This window comes from Durio zibethinus, chromosome 28 (assembly GCF_047325235.1).
Source record: "Durio zibethinus cultivar Kanyao isolate XHJ-2024 chromosome 28, ASM4732523v1, whole genome shotgun sequence".
Classification (NCBI taxonomy): Eukaryota; Viridiplantae; Streptophyta; class Magnoliopsida; order Malvales; family Malvaceae; genus Durio; species Durio zibethinus.
In genome coordinates, this window is record NC_143189.1 from 12,744,377 (window position 1) to 12,766,016 (window position 21,640).

General features: G+C 32.5%; 1 protein-coding gene and 1 non-coding gene across 2 annotated transcripts; one reads left to right on the forward strand and one right to left on the reverse strand.

Moving 5' to 3' along the window:
* Positions 1-833: 833 nt before the first annotated feature.
* Positions 834-940, reverse strand: LOC149510778 (small nucleolar RNA R71). Its single transcript, XR_016335266.1, has one exon. It is a non-coding gene; the product is annotated as a small nucleolar RNA R71 (small nucleolar RNA).
* Positions 941-14,485: 13,545 nt separating this feature from the next.
* LOC111280636 (putative leucine-rich repeat receptor-like serine/threonine-protein kinase At2g24130) lies at positions 14,486-18,946 on the forward strand. Its single transcript, XM_089757473.1, has 2 exons — positions 14,486-17,919; positions 18,363-18,946. Exons 1-2 carry the CDS (start codon positions 15,267-15,269, stop codon positions 18,773-18,775), a joined length of 3,066 nt encoding a protein of 1,021 aa, XP_089613599.1. The 5' UTR covers positions 14,486-15,266; the 3' UTR covers positions 18,776-18,946.
* Positions 18,947-21,640: the final 2,694 nt, after the last annotated feature.

Here is a 21,640-nt window from a genome sequence, read left to right on the forward strand (position 1 = left end):
TAAATCTTCAAAAGATGACACCAAAGTGCATTGGTTACATGGCCAACTTCCAACGTGTAAGCTTGCATCCTTGTTCCCCCTTTTTGGTGTTAAATGCATCCATTTGTTCTTTAATTTTTTTGCCAAAATTCAAGTCATAAAAGGGAAAGTTTATGCTTATAACAATTGAAATTTTTTTTGAAAATTTACCACATAAAAAGTAACTTCCAACTCACTAATGCATACATTAACTTTCATGCATGTATTAAGATCTTGAAAAGGTATTAACACATAATTGAGCTAAGGAAGATAATTCTAAATGTAAAATTGTAAGAATTGGGACTTGAAATATTGTTTCATGAAGTTCAATTGAGTCCAAGAAGTTATAGAAAAAAAGGGTAAGAAGAACTCCCTTAATAGGCTATAAAGCATAATTACACTTGTTGTGATCTTTGCTAGTATTTACTACCATAAATTGTTCAAAATGTGTCCAAATTGTCTAAAATTCCTCATTTTCTCTATTTTCACCTATGCATGAGACAATTATATGTTTAGGAGTATTTTTTACCATAATTTTCAATGAACAAGCCAAAATATATGCAAAATTACACTAAAATAAGAATGAAAATACTAAAATTTCAATGTAATCACTCATCTTTGGGATTTTCTGGAGATATCTGATACATTAAAATACAATGGTGTTACTGAGGATGCCATTAGGCTTAGATTTTTCATTTTCCCTTAAAGATAGAGCTAAGAATTGATTAGCCTCAATGCCACTAGATTCCATCACTACCTAGGATGCTTTAGTTTAGAAGTTTATGGCTAAGTTCTTTCCTCCAATCAAGATGTCCAAGCTTAGGAATGAAATTACAACCTTTTCCTAACATAACTCAGAGACTTTGTATAAGGTATGAGAAAGATACAAGGAGCTCTTGAGGCAGTATCCACATCATAAATTACCAAAATGATTGGAGATTCAAATTTTTTGTAATGGGTTGATACTAAACATTAGGACCATCTTAAATGCTGTGATAGGAGGTGCTCTGATGAGTAAGACCTTTGACAGTGCATATTATTTGATAGAGGATATGCCTACCAATAACTGTCAGTTGTCAAATGATAGATAGTTTTTAAGAAAGGCTTTAGGGTTGCATGAACTTAATGAGTTTATAACTTTGTGTGCTAGGGTAGATTCTCTAGCCAAATCTTTAAAGTTTTTGAGCCTTAAGGTTAAATCCTCAGAGTTGAGTCTTAGCCATTCCAAATTCACCCATAGTCCTATAAAGTATATGGGGTATGTCACCCAAAGAGTATCCATTATGGATAGACCTTTAGGCAACCCAATAACCCCTATGCTTCCATATGTAGTCCAAGTTAGAAGAATAACCCTGTCTTAGTCTAATCCATTAAAGCACCATAATAGCTCTAATACACTAGACCACAAAAGCCCTTAGGTTTTCAATAGCTTGTTATATATCAACAATTACAGCACCTTAAACATTATACACCTCAATATCCATCTATGCCACTTTTTTTAAAAAAAAAGCCAGTAGAGGGTCTTTTAGGTTCCCAAATTAAAACCCAAACTTTTTTCATGCAAACCCAGAACACCATGTTTCAGATCCAGATTGCTTTAATTAAGAACTTAGAGACTCAAATAGGCCAGTTAGATACCTTTTTGAGTACCCAACCCCATGGCACTTTACCTAGTAACTTCAAGGCTAACCTTATAAAAAAAAGCAATAAGCAACACAAAGCCATTACATTTAAGAGTGGGAGGTAGTTAGCCATTGACCCCAGTCCCAATTGGTTCATAAGATGCAGTAGTTGAAAATTCTAATGATGATGAGTTTTAGGGAAACTTAGTTCAAAAAAAGCTAAGAGCAAGAAGGTGGATGAGATTGTATGACATACCTAGCTACCCCAAACATCAACACATAGTGCATTATCTAGTTGATTTATGCTTGCTCTTTTTACAGTCGAGCCACCTAGGCCTTACGTTTCTTTTCCTCAAAGGTTTGAGAAGCAAAAGGAGGAAAAAAATTCTTTAAATTCCTAAAGATGTTTAAAAATTTATAGCTCAACATCTTTTTAACGGATACATTAGAGTAAATGCCCATCTATGCCAAATTCATGAAAGACAATATCTATTGGAAGAGAAAATTAAAAGATTATGAAAGAGTTGCACTTACCAGTGAGTGCACATCTTTAATTCAAAAAGATAGTATGTCATTTGATAAAGTTTTATGTAACTTAAGTGCTAGTATCAATTTGATGTCGTGGGCCATTTTTAAGAAAGGCAAAGTCTATCTTGATTACTCTATAGTTAGTTGATAGATCATTGAAATATTCTCGAGGGATTGTGGAGAATGTCTTGGTAAAGTTAGGAAAATTCATTTTACCTGATGATTTTATGGTTCTATATATGGAGGTGGATCGTGAGATCCTGATTCTTCTAGGGAAACCTTTTTTAGCCATTGTTAGAGCTTTAATTAATGGGCAAAAGGGAGAATTGACCATGCAAGTTTAGGATTAGGAGGTCACTTTTCATGTTTTCAAAGTTTTGCCATTCTTTAATGATTCTGATGAGTACTCGAAAGTAGAAATAGTTAGTGGATTAGATACTGATATTTTTCACCTAAAGCAACCTATCTCATATTTTGAGGAATCCTTTATAGTCGATAAGGTAGAGGACATAGATTTAAGTGAGGATGATGATGAGATATTGATGGTCTCTACTTTTTAATTTGCATCATATTCCAGTACCAAGCTTTTAGTTGATTCTGACACTCTCCCTAAAGTGATTAGACCTTCAGTTATAGATTTACTCGATTTTAAGAATTTTTCATTTGATCTTATTTATCATAGTCCTTATAAGAAAAAAGGTGATGGTTTAGTTGTTATTGATAATATGTCTTTATTGATTATTTCACTGATTTTTGAAAATTTTCAATTTAATCATACTTATCATAGTCCTTCTAGGAGAGAGGGTGTGGATGTGTTGCAAAAAGGATAATTTAGTTAATGTTGATGATAAGCCAATTGATTGGATACTAAAATTGAAACCCATTTACCTTAGTACTTTTAGGTGTAAGATTGAAGGTTTTGTTGAGAATTTCACTATCATTCCTACTTGTTTATATGATCCACCATTAGACCCTAGTTTGGTTGAGATGGTTAAGAGAAAGGACTTAAAATGGGTAGACTCAAGAATTAAGTATGGAGTGATCACTATAAACATATCTTTGTGAGCTCATTCCAATAGTCTAGCTTTCAACTTTAAATAAAATATTTCTTAGAAGGCAACCCTAGGTTAATATTTCATGTTTTGTTCATTTGTTTATTTTGTTGTTTTTAGGTTTTGCTTATCTTTCCTTGTACATATTGGTGCAGTTTATTCATGTAGTTGTTTCTTTATTTTGTAAGTTAAATAAAAGTTTGAAGAAAAGTTGCACTAGCTTTACCGAAACTAAAAAGGGAGATTCGATCACCATACTTCCATGATGATAGAGAAGTTTCCTTATTTCTCTTTTCTGCTTTATTTTCCTTTTGCTTACACATTGAGGACAATGTGTTATTTAAGTTTAGGGGTATGGGAAAATTGCTTAAAATTTGAAAATTTTTTTGAATTATCCTTGAGTTTTGTCTTAAATTGAGCTTGACTTGTGATAGTTTGAATTATTACTGTGTTTTTTTTTATTAGTTTTTCATGAAGCTAATGATAGGTGGAGATTGAGAATGAATATAGCTTTAAAAAAATATTTAATATTGTGAGACATATGAGATGATACTTAGATTTAATGAATTCTTGATTATGAGTTTTCGTTTGTGAGTTGATACTTTGATCATTAAATTATTTTTTTATCTAATGCATGATTATGGGAGGATGATATTTTTTTTCATTAGTTTTTGAAGTTATTTTTCATGTTCTAGAATTTGTTTTAATCATCTCTCGAGGTGAAATCATATAGGACACATGATTAGGAAAATAATATAAGCCATCTTTGGATTGTTTGAGCCTTTTAAGATAACTTTGATACAATATTTTCATAGTTACCCATTTGAGCCTACTGATACTTTTATTTGTTTTGAAACCAAATTACATGACCAAGTTTTGGTTTTGATATTTTCTATTTTTTTGGTCCGTTACCCCATATGCATTAGGATGTTCATACACTATTTGTGAGCTATGAATTATTAGGAAGGAAAGGTGGAGCCTGGAAAAGAATGAAAAAATAAAAAAAAAAGAAAAAAACTAAAAAGAAAAAAGAAGTCCAACTAGCTTCCAAAAGAAAAAATGTTAAAAGAAAAAAAAAAGAAAAAGAAAAACAATAAAAAGGTGAAAAAAGAAAAGAAATAAGAAAAAGAAAGAAAAATGGGCAAAAACAAAGTTTGGCGATGATTATTTAGATAAGCTTTACCTTTTTTATCTTGAGAGCTCAATAATCAATGATTTTAGACAAAATAATGTACTATTAGGATATTTAAGCCTAAATAACTTTTATCATGTATTGACCTTAGCCCTACATTATAAGCTTATAAAGTCCTAAATGATCTTTTTGAATCTTCATGTTTTACATAATATTACTAGATCACATGCAAGGATGTGTGAGAGGTGTTGCTTGCTTGTGGAAACACAGTTAGGAATGATCTTAGCCTAGGTTGATTATTGTAAATTAGCATATGTTCATGATTTTACTTTGATTATATTCATTGATCAATCTATAAGGCATTTCTATTGGATGAAGCATTTTCAATATATGATGATTGTTGCCCAATCTTGTTTGCTTCAAGACAAGTAAAAGTTTAAGTTTGGGGTTTTGATTACACTAAAATGTTAGCATTTTGTTATTTATTTTTAGTGTAATTTCAATTGTATTTTGGCTTATTCTTTGTAAAAATACTCTTAAATGCACATTTATTTCATGTGTAGGTGAAAATAGAGAAAATGAGAAATTTCAAACAATTTGGACACACATTTGGGGGATTTATGATGCTAAAAACTAGCAATGGTCACAACTAGTATAATTGTGCTTCATTGCTTATTAAGGGAGTTCTTCTTACCCTTTTCTTCTACCACTTGATTTTTAGATGATTAATTTCTAAAATTTTGCTAAGTATTATAATGTTAAATTGGTTTCATGACTTGAATTTTGTAACAAAATGAAAGCATGAATTTATGCGTGTGGCACCAAAAAGAGATTTGAAAGAAGTAAGCTTGCTATTTATGTGCATGGTTTATGCAACCACATACTTTGGTGCCATCACTTTGGTGATTTGAAGAAGATTAAGTGAAGTTGATGAATTGGCATTTTGGAGGACTTTAGTTGGTCATAATCTTAACTTTTTAGAGTGTAAAGATTCAATACAAGAAGGCTTGAAAACATAGGAGAGCTTAATGAGCAAAACAAACATGTAATGAATAGGAAGAAATAAAAGAAGGTTCTGCAAGAATGACCACATTTAGATATTTTTGTAGATATTATAAGGCTTGGGGTACCTCCCATTTGCCTATAAATAGGGGGAAAGAGCTGGCTATTTGAAGAACTTTTTAAGCTAGGATTTTCATTTTGTGTTTCTTTAAATTTTTGCATTTACTTTCTTATATTTACTTATTCTCTCTAGCCAAACAATCTTTAATTCCAATTTTTTTGATTGATTCTTGTTGCAAATTTAACTTTCATATGCACTTTTTCAATGAACTTTTGTATTTTTATAATAAAATTTGCAAATTTTAACATTTACCTATTCAAATTCCTTTAATCTTGCATGAATCTTAGATCTGATTTCAAAATCACAATTCTAACCTATCTCAAATCTTTTCATTGAGACTTAGTGAATTCAAGCTTGTTTTAGCTTAAAATTTTTTTTCGTAGATTCATAACTCATAAGGCTATAATCCCATAAAAAATGCTTGCAAATTCCACTTGCATTGCTCTAGATCAAGGTTGGTAGTTACGGTTGGATCCAAAAGGCAAAAAAATTTGATCATGGAACCTGATAAACAATGATCCACTCTTACCTTGCATCATTTTAGTTTGCTTCTCCCATACCTTACATTCTTAGTTATATGTTTTTACTTGTTAGTTCTTAATTGTTTGCATTTATTTTCTTGAGTTTAGTTGCTGTTTGGATATAATTCTTTGATCATGCTCTATTTTTACATATTTGTTTACTATTTTAATTTTTAGTTCAACAAGCTGAATTTTTTCATGTAATGTGATTTAATTGCTAAACTTTGATGTAAACTTGTTGATGAATGTTGTTTTCAGTCAGTATCAATTTAATCTTTCTAGAAAATTCTAGATCTAAATTTACTTTCGCTGACTCAATAATTTTCTATGCTCAACTCAATTTTTTTTTTTTTTTAATTTTTCTTTGTTAGTTCTTGCAAATTTCATTTAATTCTTGTTATTTCATTCAAGTTCTCATATGGTTTTCTTAATGCTTGAGCAAATTCCAACTTAGGTTCATTCAAGTTTATGCAAATTAGCTTTAGATTTCTTAAGTGATCATTCGATTTCAATTTGCTACTTAATTTTTTTTGTTAGTTGTTGCATGGTCTTTTCAGTTTTATTCTTTTGTTTGAGTTCTCATATTTTTCTTTTAATGATCTTCCAATTTCTAGTTCATGACATACAAAATTTACATGAGGTAGATCTAGAATTAGATCATGAAGTCAAGGTTTTTCTAGCTAGTCAATAGTCTATAATTTTCTTTTGTTTCTTCATTGTTTGTTGTGATTTGTTCTTTAGTTTTCAATTCAATTTGTTAATTACTTAGTTATATTATTAATTGCTTTTGTTTTTTTATAGTTTACTTCCATAATAATTGAAGTATGCTTAGATCTAGAAGTTGTTGGTTGATTTACAGTTTTCATGTTTTGCACCTTATTTTTAGTTTTAGCTTGATATTTGAATTTCGAAATTTTGCTTCTTATTGTTCACTTCAAATATGCTTTTACTTAGATTAATTTATTGTATTTTTACCATTTATATCTAGTTTGGTTCAATTCTTTTGTTTTTCCTTTAGTTAATAATGTAGTAGTAGTTATAGTTAATTAGTTAGTTATGTTAGTTAATTTGGTTAATTATTTTTGTTACTAATTTTTGTTCAAATTTTACTTGCTATTTTCAATTCTTATAATGGAATCACATTTTAATTCATGTTTAGTACATAGCAAAGCTCGATTGGACTAACTTTAGAAAGTTGTAGGGATAAAAGGTATTTAGGCTAAAATTTTTTTTACCTAATCCTCATGGAATCGACAACTTGACCTTTCAATCACTATTATTACTTGTACGACCTATGTATTTGCAGAATTGCTCAATCTATTGCCTTTTAAGAAGTATTTTCTTTCAAGTTAAAAGCTATACTATCAAAATAAGCTTAAAACTACATGTTCATAATGATCACTCCATACTTAATTGCCAAATCCAACCATTTAAAGACCTCTCTCTTAGCCACCTTATTTAAACTAGGGTCTAATGGTGAATTATGTGGCCAAGTAGGAGTGATAGTAAAATTATCGACAAATCTTTTAATTTCACACCTAGAAGGACTAAGGTAAGTAGGTTTTTGGTGTCAACATTTAGTCAATTGGCATATCTTCAATATTAACCATATCATATCCTTCTTGCATCAATTTCGCACCTTCAAAATGCAAGATATGGTGCTCTTGGTAAGAAATATCATCAATCTATCCACTAACTACCTCTACCTTCCAACACTCATCAAAATCATCAAGATATCTCAAAGCCTTGAAAACATTAAATTGAACCCCCTAATTCTAAACTTGTATGGTCAATTATTCTTTTTACATATCAATCAAAGTTTTACTAGTGGCTGAAAAGGGTTTCCCTAGAATAATCAAGATATCATGATCCACTTTCATATTTGGAATCACAAAATCAATTGGCAAAATGAATTTATCTATTTTTGTGAAGACATCCTTTATAATCCCTTAAGGATATTTTAATGATCCATTAGCTAATTGCAAAGTAACCAAGGTGGGCTTAGCCTTTTATATGCCTAATTTCTTAAAAACAAACTATGGCATCAAATTGATACTAGCTTCTAAGTCACATAAAACTATCAAAGGACATACTACTTATAGTGCAAGAAATGGTAAAACTACCGAAATCCTTCAATTTTATAGGTGGGCCTATTTGAGTCAAATATGTGCACTCACTTGTAAATGCAACTATCTTAGAGTCTTCTAGTCTTCTCTTTCGAGAGATAATGTCCTTCATAAATTTTTTATAGGTAGGCATCCGCTCTAATGCATTCACAAAAAGGTTGTTGATATGCAACTTCTTAAACACCTTTACGAATTTAGAGAATTGTTTCTCTTCTTTCAATTTCTCAAACCTTTAAAGGAAAGGAAAAAGGCCTAGATAAATTGGTGTTGTACTCTATGTAGGTTTTTGGGATAACTAGGTAGGAACTATACTCTCATCCACTTTTTTACCTTTATCATTCTTTTGCATTAGATCTCTATCAGGCTTATCATTAGACTTATCATTTACTGCATTTTGAGAACCTACCTAGACCAAGTCACTAATTACTTGTCTCCCACTTTTAAGGGTAATGGCATAGAACTATTATTTCCCCTCTCTCCTAAGGTTAACTTTATGTTAATGGGTATAGTTCACTAGGGTTAAGTACTAAGGAGTGTACCTAATTGGCCAATCTACATCTCTAGGTTCTTAATTGAAGTAGTTTGATTTTGGAACATGGTGTTTTAAGTCTGCATCAAAGAGGTTTGGGCTCTAATAATAGAATCTAAGAGATCCCCTACTAAGGGTTTTTTCTCAATGGATGGCATAGGTGAATATAGAGGTATGTACTATTGTAGGTATTGTTATTGCTAATATAGAATAGGCTACTAGAAACTTGGGGGATTTTGTGATCTAATATACTGGGACTGCTATGGTTCCTGAATAGAGTGAAATGAGACAGGATTTATGTGTTGTTGATTCCAAGCAACGACTTAGGTATTCCTCCAACTTAGACTATATGTAGAAACATAGGGATTATTAAGGATTATTAGGTTGCTTAGGGTTTTATCTTAAATAATGGACACTTTTTTGATGACTAGGATAAGACTCCTTCAAATGACCTACCTTATATACCTCATAACTAGCTATGGAACTATGAGTGAACCTTGAATGACTAGGACTCGACTCAAAGGTTAAGATTCAAAAACTCTAAAGATTTGACTAAAAACTTTACCCTAGCACTTAAAGCTATAAACTCACTAAGTTTATACACCCCTAAAGCTTTCCTAGGATGTTGTCATCATTTAACCACTGACAGTTATTGCTAGCCATATCCTCTATTACATGTAAGCACTGTAGGAGGTCTTACTCATTAGGGCACCTTCTACTAAGATGGTCCTATTGTTTAGTATCAACCCATTGTAAAATATTTAAATTCTAACCATTTCGATAATCAGTAGTGTGGACACCTCATCAAGAGTTCCTTGTATTTATATTATGCCTCATACAAAATCTTCAAGTCATGCTTGGAAAAAGTGGTGATCTCATTTTGAAGTTTGGCCATCTTGGTTGGAGAAAATAACTTAGCTGTAAACTTTTACACTAAATCATCCCAAGTGATAATGGAATCTAGTGGCACTGAGACTAACCAACTATTGGGTCTATCTCTAAAGGAAAAAAGAAAACAATCTAAGCTTAATGGCATCTTCAATAACACTATTATATTTGAATGTATCATATATCTCCAAAAAATCCCAAAGATGAGCATTCGGGTTGTTACTCGTATGACTACTAAATGGCATTGACTACTATATCATATAGATAATTATAGGTTTAATTTTGAAATTATTGGCTTGTATGGCTAACCTTTTAATACTAGGTTATAATCCATTAAGATTGGGCACAACATAATCCCTAAAAGGTCTAGTGTCTTGCTCGGCCATAGTGATAGTAGGATTAGGTTGTTTTTTCCTCCTAACTCTTTTAAGTGTTGTCTAAAGCTTTGGATCTAGAGGGATCAACTTATGTCTCCTAATTGAGTGTATACATGGGCCACAAAAGCACTAGATGTAATGAACAACTCTAAGAAACAAAGCTTAAGTATGTATAACTAAGAGAAATTATCAATAAAGGCAAGTAGACTATGTACACCCAAAATCGAAGCAATCATAATACTAGCCTAGTATGTGTACACTACTAAAGGTTAACCAATCTATAGAAGAGTATGATGAATGATGATATTACCTTAAGACTCTTTGCTCCTAATTCCTAACAACAATGTCAAAAACTTGATTCGGTGATTTATGCAAGCACACAGGCCATTCAAGTAATAATAGAGGCTAAAAAACCTAAATGTCGATCTCACAAGGATTAGATAAAGAAATCTTTAGCCTAAATACCTATTAGCATTGCACACTGATTAAAGTTGGCTCAATCACAAAGTAGTCATGAAATCAAACTAACTATGAAAATAAAATCAAATAAAGCATTCAACATGTAAACTAAGTAAAAGAATGTGCAAAAATAGTACATAAAATGGATTGCTATGAATTAAAATGAAATAAAATGTAATTCTGATAGAAGAATTGAAAATAACAAGTGAAAAATTCAATAAAAATAGTAGCTAAGTGAACATAACCAAAATAATTAACCTTAACTAATTCTAACCAACTTTAACTTCTAAAACCAAAATTATTAACCTTAACTAATTCTAACCAACTTTAACTTCTAAGTAAAGAATTTACTAGAAAATTCCTGAGAAATGAACTAAGCAACTAGAAATTTACACAAACAGTAAGTAAATTGAAGATCAAAACTAAATTGAAGTACAAATTATGAAGCAAAATAAAAAATCAAATTAGAACTAATAAAACTGCAACTTTAATGCAAATCTAGACAAACTATAAGTGCAACGAAGGATGTAGAAATAACGTGCTTCAATTTAAATGAAATTGAATTCTAAACTGCTAGATCATTGAATGAACTAAGAAAGAAACTGAATTAGAGTGCAAGTAAATAAAAAGAATTGCAATATTTAGCAAGAAACTTGAAAATTGAAATTGAGTTGAAAACTAAAAACTATCAAGTCATGAAAAGGAAAATTAGATCTAGAAATTTCTAAAGAAAATGAACTCAAATAAAGCTAAAAAAACCTAAATCTACAAGTTTATAACATAAATCAACCAAAACAATTGCATTAAAAAGTTGAAATTCTAGCTCAATGAACTAAGATTCAAATCTAATGCAGAATTAGGAAATTCAGAATAGTTGCAAAGAAAATCATCCAAAGAGCAGGTAAAAGCATGAATTTAAATGCAATCAAATGAAAATTAACAAGTAAACACATGAATTAAAGAGTCTAAATTGCAAGACTTGCAAACCAAATGACAAGATGGAAAGAAGTCCCCTGAAATGCTATCACTCATTCAAAGTTCAACTTTACCAACTAAGTTTAGCCAAAAATTTGAAGCTTGATCTAGAATTGTGTGAATGGAATTTGCAAAAGATTTTCTCCAGAATTATAGATCTATGAGTTAGGAATCTAAGAAAAAAATTTTGGCTCAAAACAAGCTATATTTAAGCAAGATTCGATCAAAACATTGTAAAAAGATCAAAAACCACAATTACCAAACAACATTGATGATCATGTGAAATCAATGGAATTTGAAGGCAAAATCATAAGATTCTTGAAATTGCATTGAGAAAATCTATAAGTACATTGAAAATTGATTCAAGAAAGTTAAATTTGTAGAGAAAGTAAAGCAAAGAGAATGCCAAACAGTACTATTTGGAAAACAAGAAAATAAAAGTGTAAAGAAAAGAAAGTATAGAAACTTAAAATGAAAAATATAAAAGTCAAGCTAAAAGCTCTCTTTTGGCCAACCATTCTTCCCAATTTATAGACAAATGGGAATGCTTCAACCCCTAAAGACGTAGTAAAAATATCTAAGTAACTATCAACCTTTAACATCATTCTTCTTCCCTTCCTTGAATCTTTTGCTTGTTTGTGAAGTTATTATAAATCCTCTTTCTTTCAAGCCTTTTTATCATAACCTTTGAACTCCAAAAAGTCAATGATAAGACCAATGAGAGGTCTTCATACAAATAGCTCAACAACTCCAATTGGTCATTTTGAATCTCCAACATTAGGACCACAATGCATTTGATCTCATGGCATAAGCATCAATCATCTCACTTGAACTTAGCATTCAATATTTTGGTGCCTATTTTAGCCAATTCCCTCTTCATTTTCCTGCCAAAATTCAGATCATTAAAGGGACAAAATGCATTATAATCCTTAAAAAAATTTTGGAAAATTGCGATTTCAAAATTAACTTCTAACAACAATAATGCACTTATTACCTTTCAAGCATATATAAAGATACTAAAATGGTAATAATGCATTATTGAGCTAAAAAGGACAAATTCAAATGAGAGTTATGAGAAATAAGACTTGAAATAAGGTTCCATGAACTTTATTTGAGCTTAAGAAAACATAGAAGAAAAGGTCAAGAAAACTCCCATAAGAGGCAATGTAGCCCAAATACACTAGTTATGGCTTTTCCTAGCTTTTTACACCAAAAATCCTCCAAAATGAATCCAAAATCTCCAAAATTCCTTATTTTCCATATTTTCATGTACACATTGAATAATTATGCATTTAACAGTATTTTTGTTAAATTTCTCATGGATCAAACCAAAATGAAAGACAGATTGCACTAAAATAAGAAAGAAAATACTAAAATTTTAGTACAATCAGCGCCTATTGTGAAAGATGACATAATGTTAAATTTCAAAGTCCTCATATCAATAAATGAAAGAGCTCATGTTGAATATTTAGTATTCCTCAACTGTGGGCAATCTAATATTTGCTCAAGTTTGTACACATTTTGATGTTATGATATACTATAGGTGTACTTCGAAGATACTTGAACAATTTAATTTTTAAACATCAGTGATTCAACATTTTGGATTTAGTTGGATATTTGACCCTTATTTTGTATGTCGTGTGAAGCCAATTTCGATATTATTGGCTAGAAGAGTTACTTCTAGGAAAGTGTGGAATAAACACTTATATCATCCTTGATAATGGAGGCAAAGCATGTAGCATATGGTGAAGCTACATGTCTGATCATTGACTACAAAATCGCATTTCAAGGTTGGATTCTAGTTTTCCATTCTGAAATTGCTTAGGATGTTTTATGATAAATCTACAATAATAGCTTTCTTTCATATTCTGGGAATTCCTCACTCTCCAAATAAATAAATATATAAGATATACCATTTAATGTATTAGAGAAAAAAGTAATGAAATCTATTGTTGAAGTAAATAGCAGAGCACATGATCTACAGAGCTCATTCTGGTGTAACCACTCATTGATTTTGGCTACTAAAATGTCTTAATCATAGACATTTATTCAAGGCTTGTAGAGCCTTTTGTTGTATTAAGTTAGTTGGAGCTCTATGTAATGAAATCAGTTGCAACTATGATGGATGGATTCTTATTTGCCATATGCATATTTTGTTTATGCACATTCTGTTAAGTATGGCATTCCGTTGGATGAGACATTTAGGATTAGTGGTTTAGATACGAAGGACCTAATGGAAATGAATAATAATTTTGTTTTCATATCATTTCCATTTTACACTATCATACTTCTGCTTCGAAAATGTTTAAGAGTTTGCGTACACGTATCTTTTTAGTACAATACATTCTGAGGATCCATATATGCTTGTTACTGTTTCTATTGCTACTATTGAACTATTCATAAGTCAACGTGCATGTATCTTGTAGATATAGTGCATTTTGAGACTTATGAATACCTTCAGATTGAAGAGAGCATATAAGTCCATACATTCGTACTTTATCAATACAATATATTTTAAGGCTTATTGATGCTCATTCTATTGTATGATGATTTGGTTATATACTCATATTAACATTTTTATGTTTATGACCATTTTGTTAATCCAGATTCAAGTTTAATGACTTGTGTTGTCCAAGTGAGAGATTATTGTATTTATTTTGTATTGGTGGACTAACAAAGTCGTTATATACCGGATTATATTAATTAATGTCAATTAATGAGTAATTACTGTGATACTATGTTGTAATATAACTAAATAGTAGAATGAATTTAATTAATATGATTTGGGTTTAATTCTATATTTGGACCCATAATAGGGTGGGTCAATTTTGACTAACATAATAAGAGGTCTCTACTCTCACCTCTATATATATGAGGCTAGTCTATTGAGCTTTATAACTTCAGTTTTAAGAAGTAGAGAGCAGTTCTCTCTTCTTTTACTATGTAGGTCTCCCATCAGACCCTAGAAGCATGCATTGGAAGCTTGTGACGTCAGCATCAATTCTGCGACTGCGGATCCAGTAGGATTGAGCTCTCACCCACCTTCGGATCAATTTTAATTTCTGTTAAAATATGTTAATAACCCTGTGAGCTACTTAGCAAAAAAAAAAAACAAAACCTGAGCTTCTGGACTGAATCCAACAGCATAATCCAAAATTGCATCTGCATAAGTTAGCAAGTAGCAATTTTCCCCAGTAAAAGAGGTTGGAGAGTTTTCCGGACAGAAAGTCACATGATTTTGCCGCTGAATGATGCTAGGAGAAAGGAAATTCTCAAATTCCGAGCAAAATTTTCCCATCTAACACAAGGCTTTCATCATAGTAATTTGCAATTTTAATCAAATAAAAATGTCAACTCTTTTCCTTTTAAGACGTACGTACCTAAATTCATATTCACCACTGAAACACCATTGCTGCATCACTCAAAGAACACTAAAAATGTCAACTATGGACCCTGAAACAGTACCAGAAGTTGCAACAACAGTGAAACTGATAAAAAAATTCTACTCTCTCTCTCGCTGCTAATGCATATCGATCACTCGTTCGAGTGCTTTTATGACAAGATACTCCATTAGCTTAGATTTAATATGCCTGATGTCCTTCTAAAAGCAGAAAGCAAACAATCAAATCAATTGTAGCAATTCTTTTCCGCTCTTTCAATGGCTATATCCGTTAGGTTGAAAATCTACTCAAGGTTGCAAGTCGCTATAATGGGATTGATGGAAAAAGCATGTTAGTCCGCCCTATAAATCATTGTCCCTATTGAAATTTCCCTCCCTAAAAATCTATTTCACCTTCACTTAAACCTCTTCTCACTCTCAGCCACTTCAGCAGAAATCATAGTCCCTTCTGTCTCTCTTGTTTGCAACTTAATTCACAGTTCCTCAACTTTTACTAAATTGCTATTAAGAAGCAAGATGAAGGTAGGAGGAGAAAGAGAGGTGACTCGGACGAGGGGAAGTTTCTTATGGACTTGCCTGATGGGCACCGGCAATATATTCATCATGGCATTCATTAGATTATATTTTCTTCTTCTACTCCGACATTTGGTTTCAGTATCTGGAAATTTGGATAAAGCTTATCACAACCATCATCATCATCTCCACCATTCTTTGCTTAAAGACAAGGCTGCTCTTCTTTCATTCAAGAAGTCAATATTAGTTGATCCAAAATCCACACTTGCCAACTGGGAAGAGGCTGCTCCTGTTTGCAACTTCACCGGTGTCACATGTGATGAGCGACCTCAACATGTGGCACATATCGACCTCTCTAGCTCTGGACTTGTGGGGAAGATCTCACCGTTCCTTTCAAACCTCACTGCCCTTCGACTCCTAAACCTTTACGAAAATCACTTCTTCGGTACCATTCCGCCTGAACTTTCCTCCCTCGGACACCTCCATACTCTCGTATTAAATAAAAATAATTTAAATGGTCTAGTACCTGACAGTTTCAGCCTCCTGACCAACCTCACTGTATTTGCTGTTATGGAAAACAATTTGACAAGTCCCCTCCCGCCTTCTTTTTTCTCAAACTGCACTCACTTAGAAGTTATAGATATCTCTTTCAACTTATTCAGTGGTCAAATTCCAGAAGACATCGGAAATTGTCCAAGTTTATGGAGCCTCAATTTATACAACAATCAATTTACAGGACAACTTCCCGCCTCCTTAACCAACACTACACTGTATAATCTTGATGTGGAGTACAATCTTCTATCTGGTGAAATACCTTCAGACATTGTATGGAAGCTGCCTACACTTCTCTATCTTCATTTATCATATAACAACATGACAAGTCATGATAACAACACCAATCTCTATCCATTCTTCGCTGCATTGGGAAATTGCACTGTTTTGAGGGAGCTTGAATTGGCTGGCATGGGGCTTGGAGGAAGATTACCTAGCTTCATTGGCCATCCTAGTCTACAGCGTCTAGAATTGCAAGAAAACCACATCTTTGGATCGATTCCTCCAGAAATAGGAAATCTTTCAAATATTACAATGCTGAACTTGACATCCAATTTTCTAAATGGAACAATCCCAGAAGAGGTCAGTCTATTGTTAATGTTGGAGCAGCTCTTTTTGTCCCACAACATTTTCAGCATCAAAATTCCTGTAGCGTTAGGGAAACTCCCTCATCTTGGTCTGATTGATCTATCAAACAACAAATTCTCTGGAGAAATTCCGGCCACCCTAGGAGATTTAGTTGCACTTCGTTCTTTGTTTCTAAATAACAACCTCCTTTCGGGGACAATACCACCAAAACTACTGAAATGCAAAAATCTGAACATGCTTGATCTGTCCTACAATAAATTAACAGGGAGGATCCCTCCAGAGATAGCAGACCTACGTGAAATCAGAAGATTTATAAATTTGTCACACAATCTTCTTGAAGGGCCTTTGCCAATAGAGCTCAGCAAGCTGGAAAATGTTGAAGAAATCGACCTTTCATCAAACAACCTTAGTGGTAATGTCTTTCCCCAAATATCAAGCTGTGTTGCAGTGATGGTGATAAATCTCTCACACAATTCACTTGAAGGGCAGCTTCCAGATTCTGTAGGTGACCTAAGGAACCTCCAGTCATTTGATGTTTCAAGCAACAATATAGCTGGAAAGATACCAATGAGCCTGAGCAAAATTAACCTTACATTTCTGAATCTTTCTTTTAACAACTTTGAAGGAATGATTCCCTCTGGTGGCATCTTCAATTCAGCCACAAATATGTCATTCTTAGGCAACCCGCATCTATGCGGAGCAGCTTCTAGTAGGCCGATTTGCCCTCAAAAGAAACACTGGTTTCGATCACGTATGTTGATTATTTTTATCATAGTCATAGTTGTTTCAGTGCTCTTATCAGCAGTATGCTGTGTGATTGGAATCCGCTGCGTTAAACTAATGGTTTCTTCCAGGAAAACTGAGAGATCAAGAAAACCAGCAACACCAAAAATAATGCACAATTTCCCCAGAATCACTTACAAAGAACTGTCAGATGCCACTGGAGGATTTGATAACCAGAACCTAATAGGGACAGGTAGTTATGGACATGTTTATAGAGGAGTTCTTCAAGATGGTACAAGCGTTGCCATAAAGGTGTTGCATTTGCAGTCTGGAAATTCAATAAAAAGTTTCAACAGAGAATGCCAAGTTCTGAAGAGGATTAGGCACAGAAACCTCATTCGAATTATAACAGCATGTAGTTTACCTGATTTTAAGGCTTTGGTTCTTCCTTTTATGGAAAATGGAAGCTTGGATAGCCAGCTCTATCCATATTCTGATTCGGGTTTGGGTTCAGGCTCTTCAGATTTGAGTCTACTTCAGAGAGTTAGCATATGCAGTGACATTGCTGAAGGGATGGCCTATCTGCATCACCATTCCCCTGTTAGAGTCATACACTGTGATCTAAAGCCCAGCAATGTTCTCCTAAATGATGATATGACAGCATTTGTTTCAGACTTTGGGATTGCAAGGCTGGTTATGACAGTAGGAGCTGGCAATGGAGGTGGGGTTATTGAGAACATGGGAAATTCTACTGCAAATATGTTAACAGGATCAATTGGTTACATTGCACCAGGTAAGCATTCCTCCTTTTGCCTCTAGACTTGATGTTAAAGTAAACCAAAATAGACTATGGCAGAAGATGAAGAACATTTTTTTTTTACAAAACTGAAATTGATACTGCAAAAGTCGACGGGATCATTTTGTTTAAAGCGAAAGCATCATCATCTATATTCTCCGACGTGAACAGATTTAAGTAATTTCCAGTAATCTAAACAAATTGTATCTTAATCCCAAATTTCAAATCATTTAATCATAAAACTACAAGAAAAACATCAAAATGGCCCACTCAGATATGTAAGCCTTGATCGCATGTCAATTATCATTTTTCCACATGATTCACTTATCAATATAAGAGTTATTGTAGACATTGGAAGTTTGCTTCTTATTTTCTTTTTTTTTAAATGGTGCCTTAAATTCAAATTCATAAAAATTAAATCAATCAAATTTGTGCTGCAGAGTATGGATTTGGATCTAATACATCTATCAAGGGAGATGTATACAGCTTTGGAATTGTAGTTCTTGAGATGGTGACCAGAAAACGACCGACCAATGACATGTTTGTTGGTGGTTTAAGCCTGCACAGATGGGTGAAGAGTCATTACCATGGAAGGTTAGAAAAAGTGGTTGACTCATCTTTGATTAGAGCTTCAAGGGATCAGTCGCCAGAAGTGAAAAGAATGTGGGAAGTTGCAATTGGAGAATTGATTGAATTGGGTATTCTCTGCACACAAGAAACTCCCTCTGCTAGACCGAGCATGCTTGATGTTGCTGATGACCTGGATCGCCTTAAAAGGTACCTTAGTGGGGATACAACTGCCACATTTGCCTCATCTCTTGGAATTTGTTCTTCCACTCTAGTTGATGACTAACAATCTCTACTTGCTGTACATAGACTGAATTTTGCTTTGCGCTTCTAGAAAATTTTACTTGGAATCAATCAGAAGATGGAGCAACTATGGTTACAGAATAATATCTGATAACTATAACACTAACTACAAGTTTTCTACATTTTTAAGCAGGGTATGTTTACATTTTAGGCTCTGTTAAGTATAAAGTAATGATAGTAAACAGGAAATTTAGGTCCCAACATCTGTGTAAAATGTTTTGTAATGCCGAATAACCAAAGACGCCGGAAGCTACATATAATCCAAGGTACAACCAATATTCAGACTCCAGCTGAAATGCCTTCGGCCCAGGTTCTATGTTTTAATACAGGTAAAATCTATAAGATGGAGCAGAAATTCAAAAAATAAGAAGGAACAAGGAAAAAAAGCATTTTACTTGCTAAACATTTGAGTCAAGTAATCATACATCACAGGCCATGCAAAAATTGAGAAACTCTGGAAATGTATTGAAAGATAAAAGAGAGTCTAAACCAATCCAGAGGGAGCCTCTTTTCCTTGTCAAGAATAGAAGGCATGAGGAAGCGCTAAGCTACATTCAATCAGACTGTTTCTAATATCTGAAAGATATGTCCATGTTTGGCTTTCACAGATTAACTACATTTACAATCCATAGCGTTGAGCAAAATCTCAAAAACAACCTCAGAGATCGAACGAAGCACAAGATGATCCTTTTTCCTCTATCCAATGATATTCCAATTTTTTTAATTAAGTTGTTGGAAATCAAGAAAATGTTATGACAGTAATGGCAATGTAAGTGGACCTCCCAGCAAAAACTTGGAATGAATTACGTACAATCTGGTTATAGAATGTAAGTGGTAGGTGGCATCCCATGACAATGACCCTATTTGGCAGTTTTCAAAAGTTGAGGTGGCTGATACCAATTGTCTCAAAGAAAAATGAATTAATGGTGAAACAAAAGGAAGCATTAGGGAACAAGAATTCCTGTGTCTAATTGTATCCAGCTCATAAATTATTCTCAAAATAACTACTTTCTACAATAATCGAGTGCCAACATTAACAGCATATGTTGAAATTTCTTCCCATGTTATAGCATCCTAATGATTAGAACAAAGCAAGAATGAAAGAAGAACAACATTAATAAGACAGGAAGAGGACAGACACGTGAACAAGATAAAAGAAACAGAAAAAATGTGGTTTATGACATAACTTGCAATTCCATTTTTCAAATGTAATGGCATGGCGGCGCCTTTCATCAGCGGCAGATCTGATCAACAAGTCCCAGGTTTGCAAGCGTAGAAGTCATCATGAAATTGCTTGACTTAATAAAGGAGTAGATTAATTAATCTACAAATCTTAGCTTGATGTTCTAGCATATCAGCTAGATATGGCAAATCGATTTCAAGAGCTGCAAACCATTCAATCATTCATGAAATTGCTGGATGTTAGGTAAAGGAAAACGATATGCAAAAATCAGGGAAAGAATTCAAATGAAGCAGACTATTCCTGAAATGCAAGAATTTTAGTGCACTACAAATGTCACCTGGATCTATTTTCTTCCAACATTATGATGGCAGCATGGGCAATGGCATTTACTCAAGCATCAACTCAAGGTTTTGATGAATTTGCTTAACAGCTATGAATGCATTACCAATGCGTCCAAGACTCTCAAACAAGTGAAATGGAAGACGTAATGTCATCAACTAGCCTCACGAGCAGTTTTGCCTATTCAACTGACAGGGCAATCTAAAAAATCTGATTCAAAAAATCAAGCAAAAACGTAACATCACAATTCAAAAATGTAGCAGGTTTTGATGAATTCTTGGATAGTTATAACTTGTAAATGTGTCTAGTTGGATCTTGAAGCAATGGAAGAAGGGCTGATTTAGATTGACTCCAACTTTTTTCCAAAATTAAATTTCAATAAATATTTGATAGAAAATAAAAATATAAGACTTAATTGTCTGTCCATATTTATTTGTCTATTTTTGACAGATTTAATTAATCCAACACTAAATTTAAACTTTAAATAAAATAAATAAAATAATATTTTATTCATTACATTGTGTGCCAAATGCCATTAATTAAATATCAATATCGATTATTTAATTAATACAATACCTACAAATTTGGAAAATTCAAACTCATGATCCATTAGCCACTTAAATTCAATTACAATGGATTTATACTTCTCATAATTTAAATGATTATTTTATCTGTTCTTTTTCAAATGTAGAATTATTTCTCATACTTTATTTTGAAAATTTCTAACACTCTTATAGAAACTAGCTATTGCTTGCTCTCTAGCGATAGAGCATTAATACCTTGCATTGGGGGCTTGATTCCTTCATGTTGCAATTCAAAATTTGACCTCCAAAAAGCTAGGGAATCGATCCCTTTAAACTTTTCAAGCTTCACAGCATTTCAGGATGCTTCTTTTTGTAAAGCAATTGATCAGGAAGATTTTGTTAGTAAAACGAATGATCCCTTAAAAGAGGATATCGATATTTTGCTTCAAAAGTTCCAAACACATGCATTTTTAAACCTTAAATTTTTGTATTGTTGTCTTGTTTCAAATTATTTTCTTTTATCAACCTATTTCTATTCCAAAATAATTTATTTAGAAGTTATTTTAAAACAAAAAACTTAAGATAAAAATCCAAGAAATTTTGGAGAAATACTTTTTACTTAAAATTTGAGTGCACAAATAAATATTTGAAAAGTGAAATTGTTTGGACTTTTATTTTAGCTTAATTATGAAAATATTTCTTCACTTTCAATTCTTTCAAAAATTGACTTCTAGGAAAAATGTTAAAGTTCAAGAACTAATTTTTTTCAAGCACAAAAGTTCTAATAAAGTAAAACACATTG

Excerpts from the sequence above, each read along its gene's own strand:
- LOC111280636 (XM_089757473.1), top strand. The coding sequence starts at position 15,267 with ATGAAGGTAGGAGGAGAAAGAGAGGTGACTCGGACGAGGGGAAGTTTC. Across the intron at positions 17,920-18,362 it reads AATTGGTTACATTGCACCAG|AGTATGGATTTGGATCTAAT; the intron begins GTAAGCATTCCT and ends TTTGTGCTGCAG.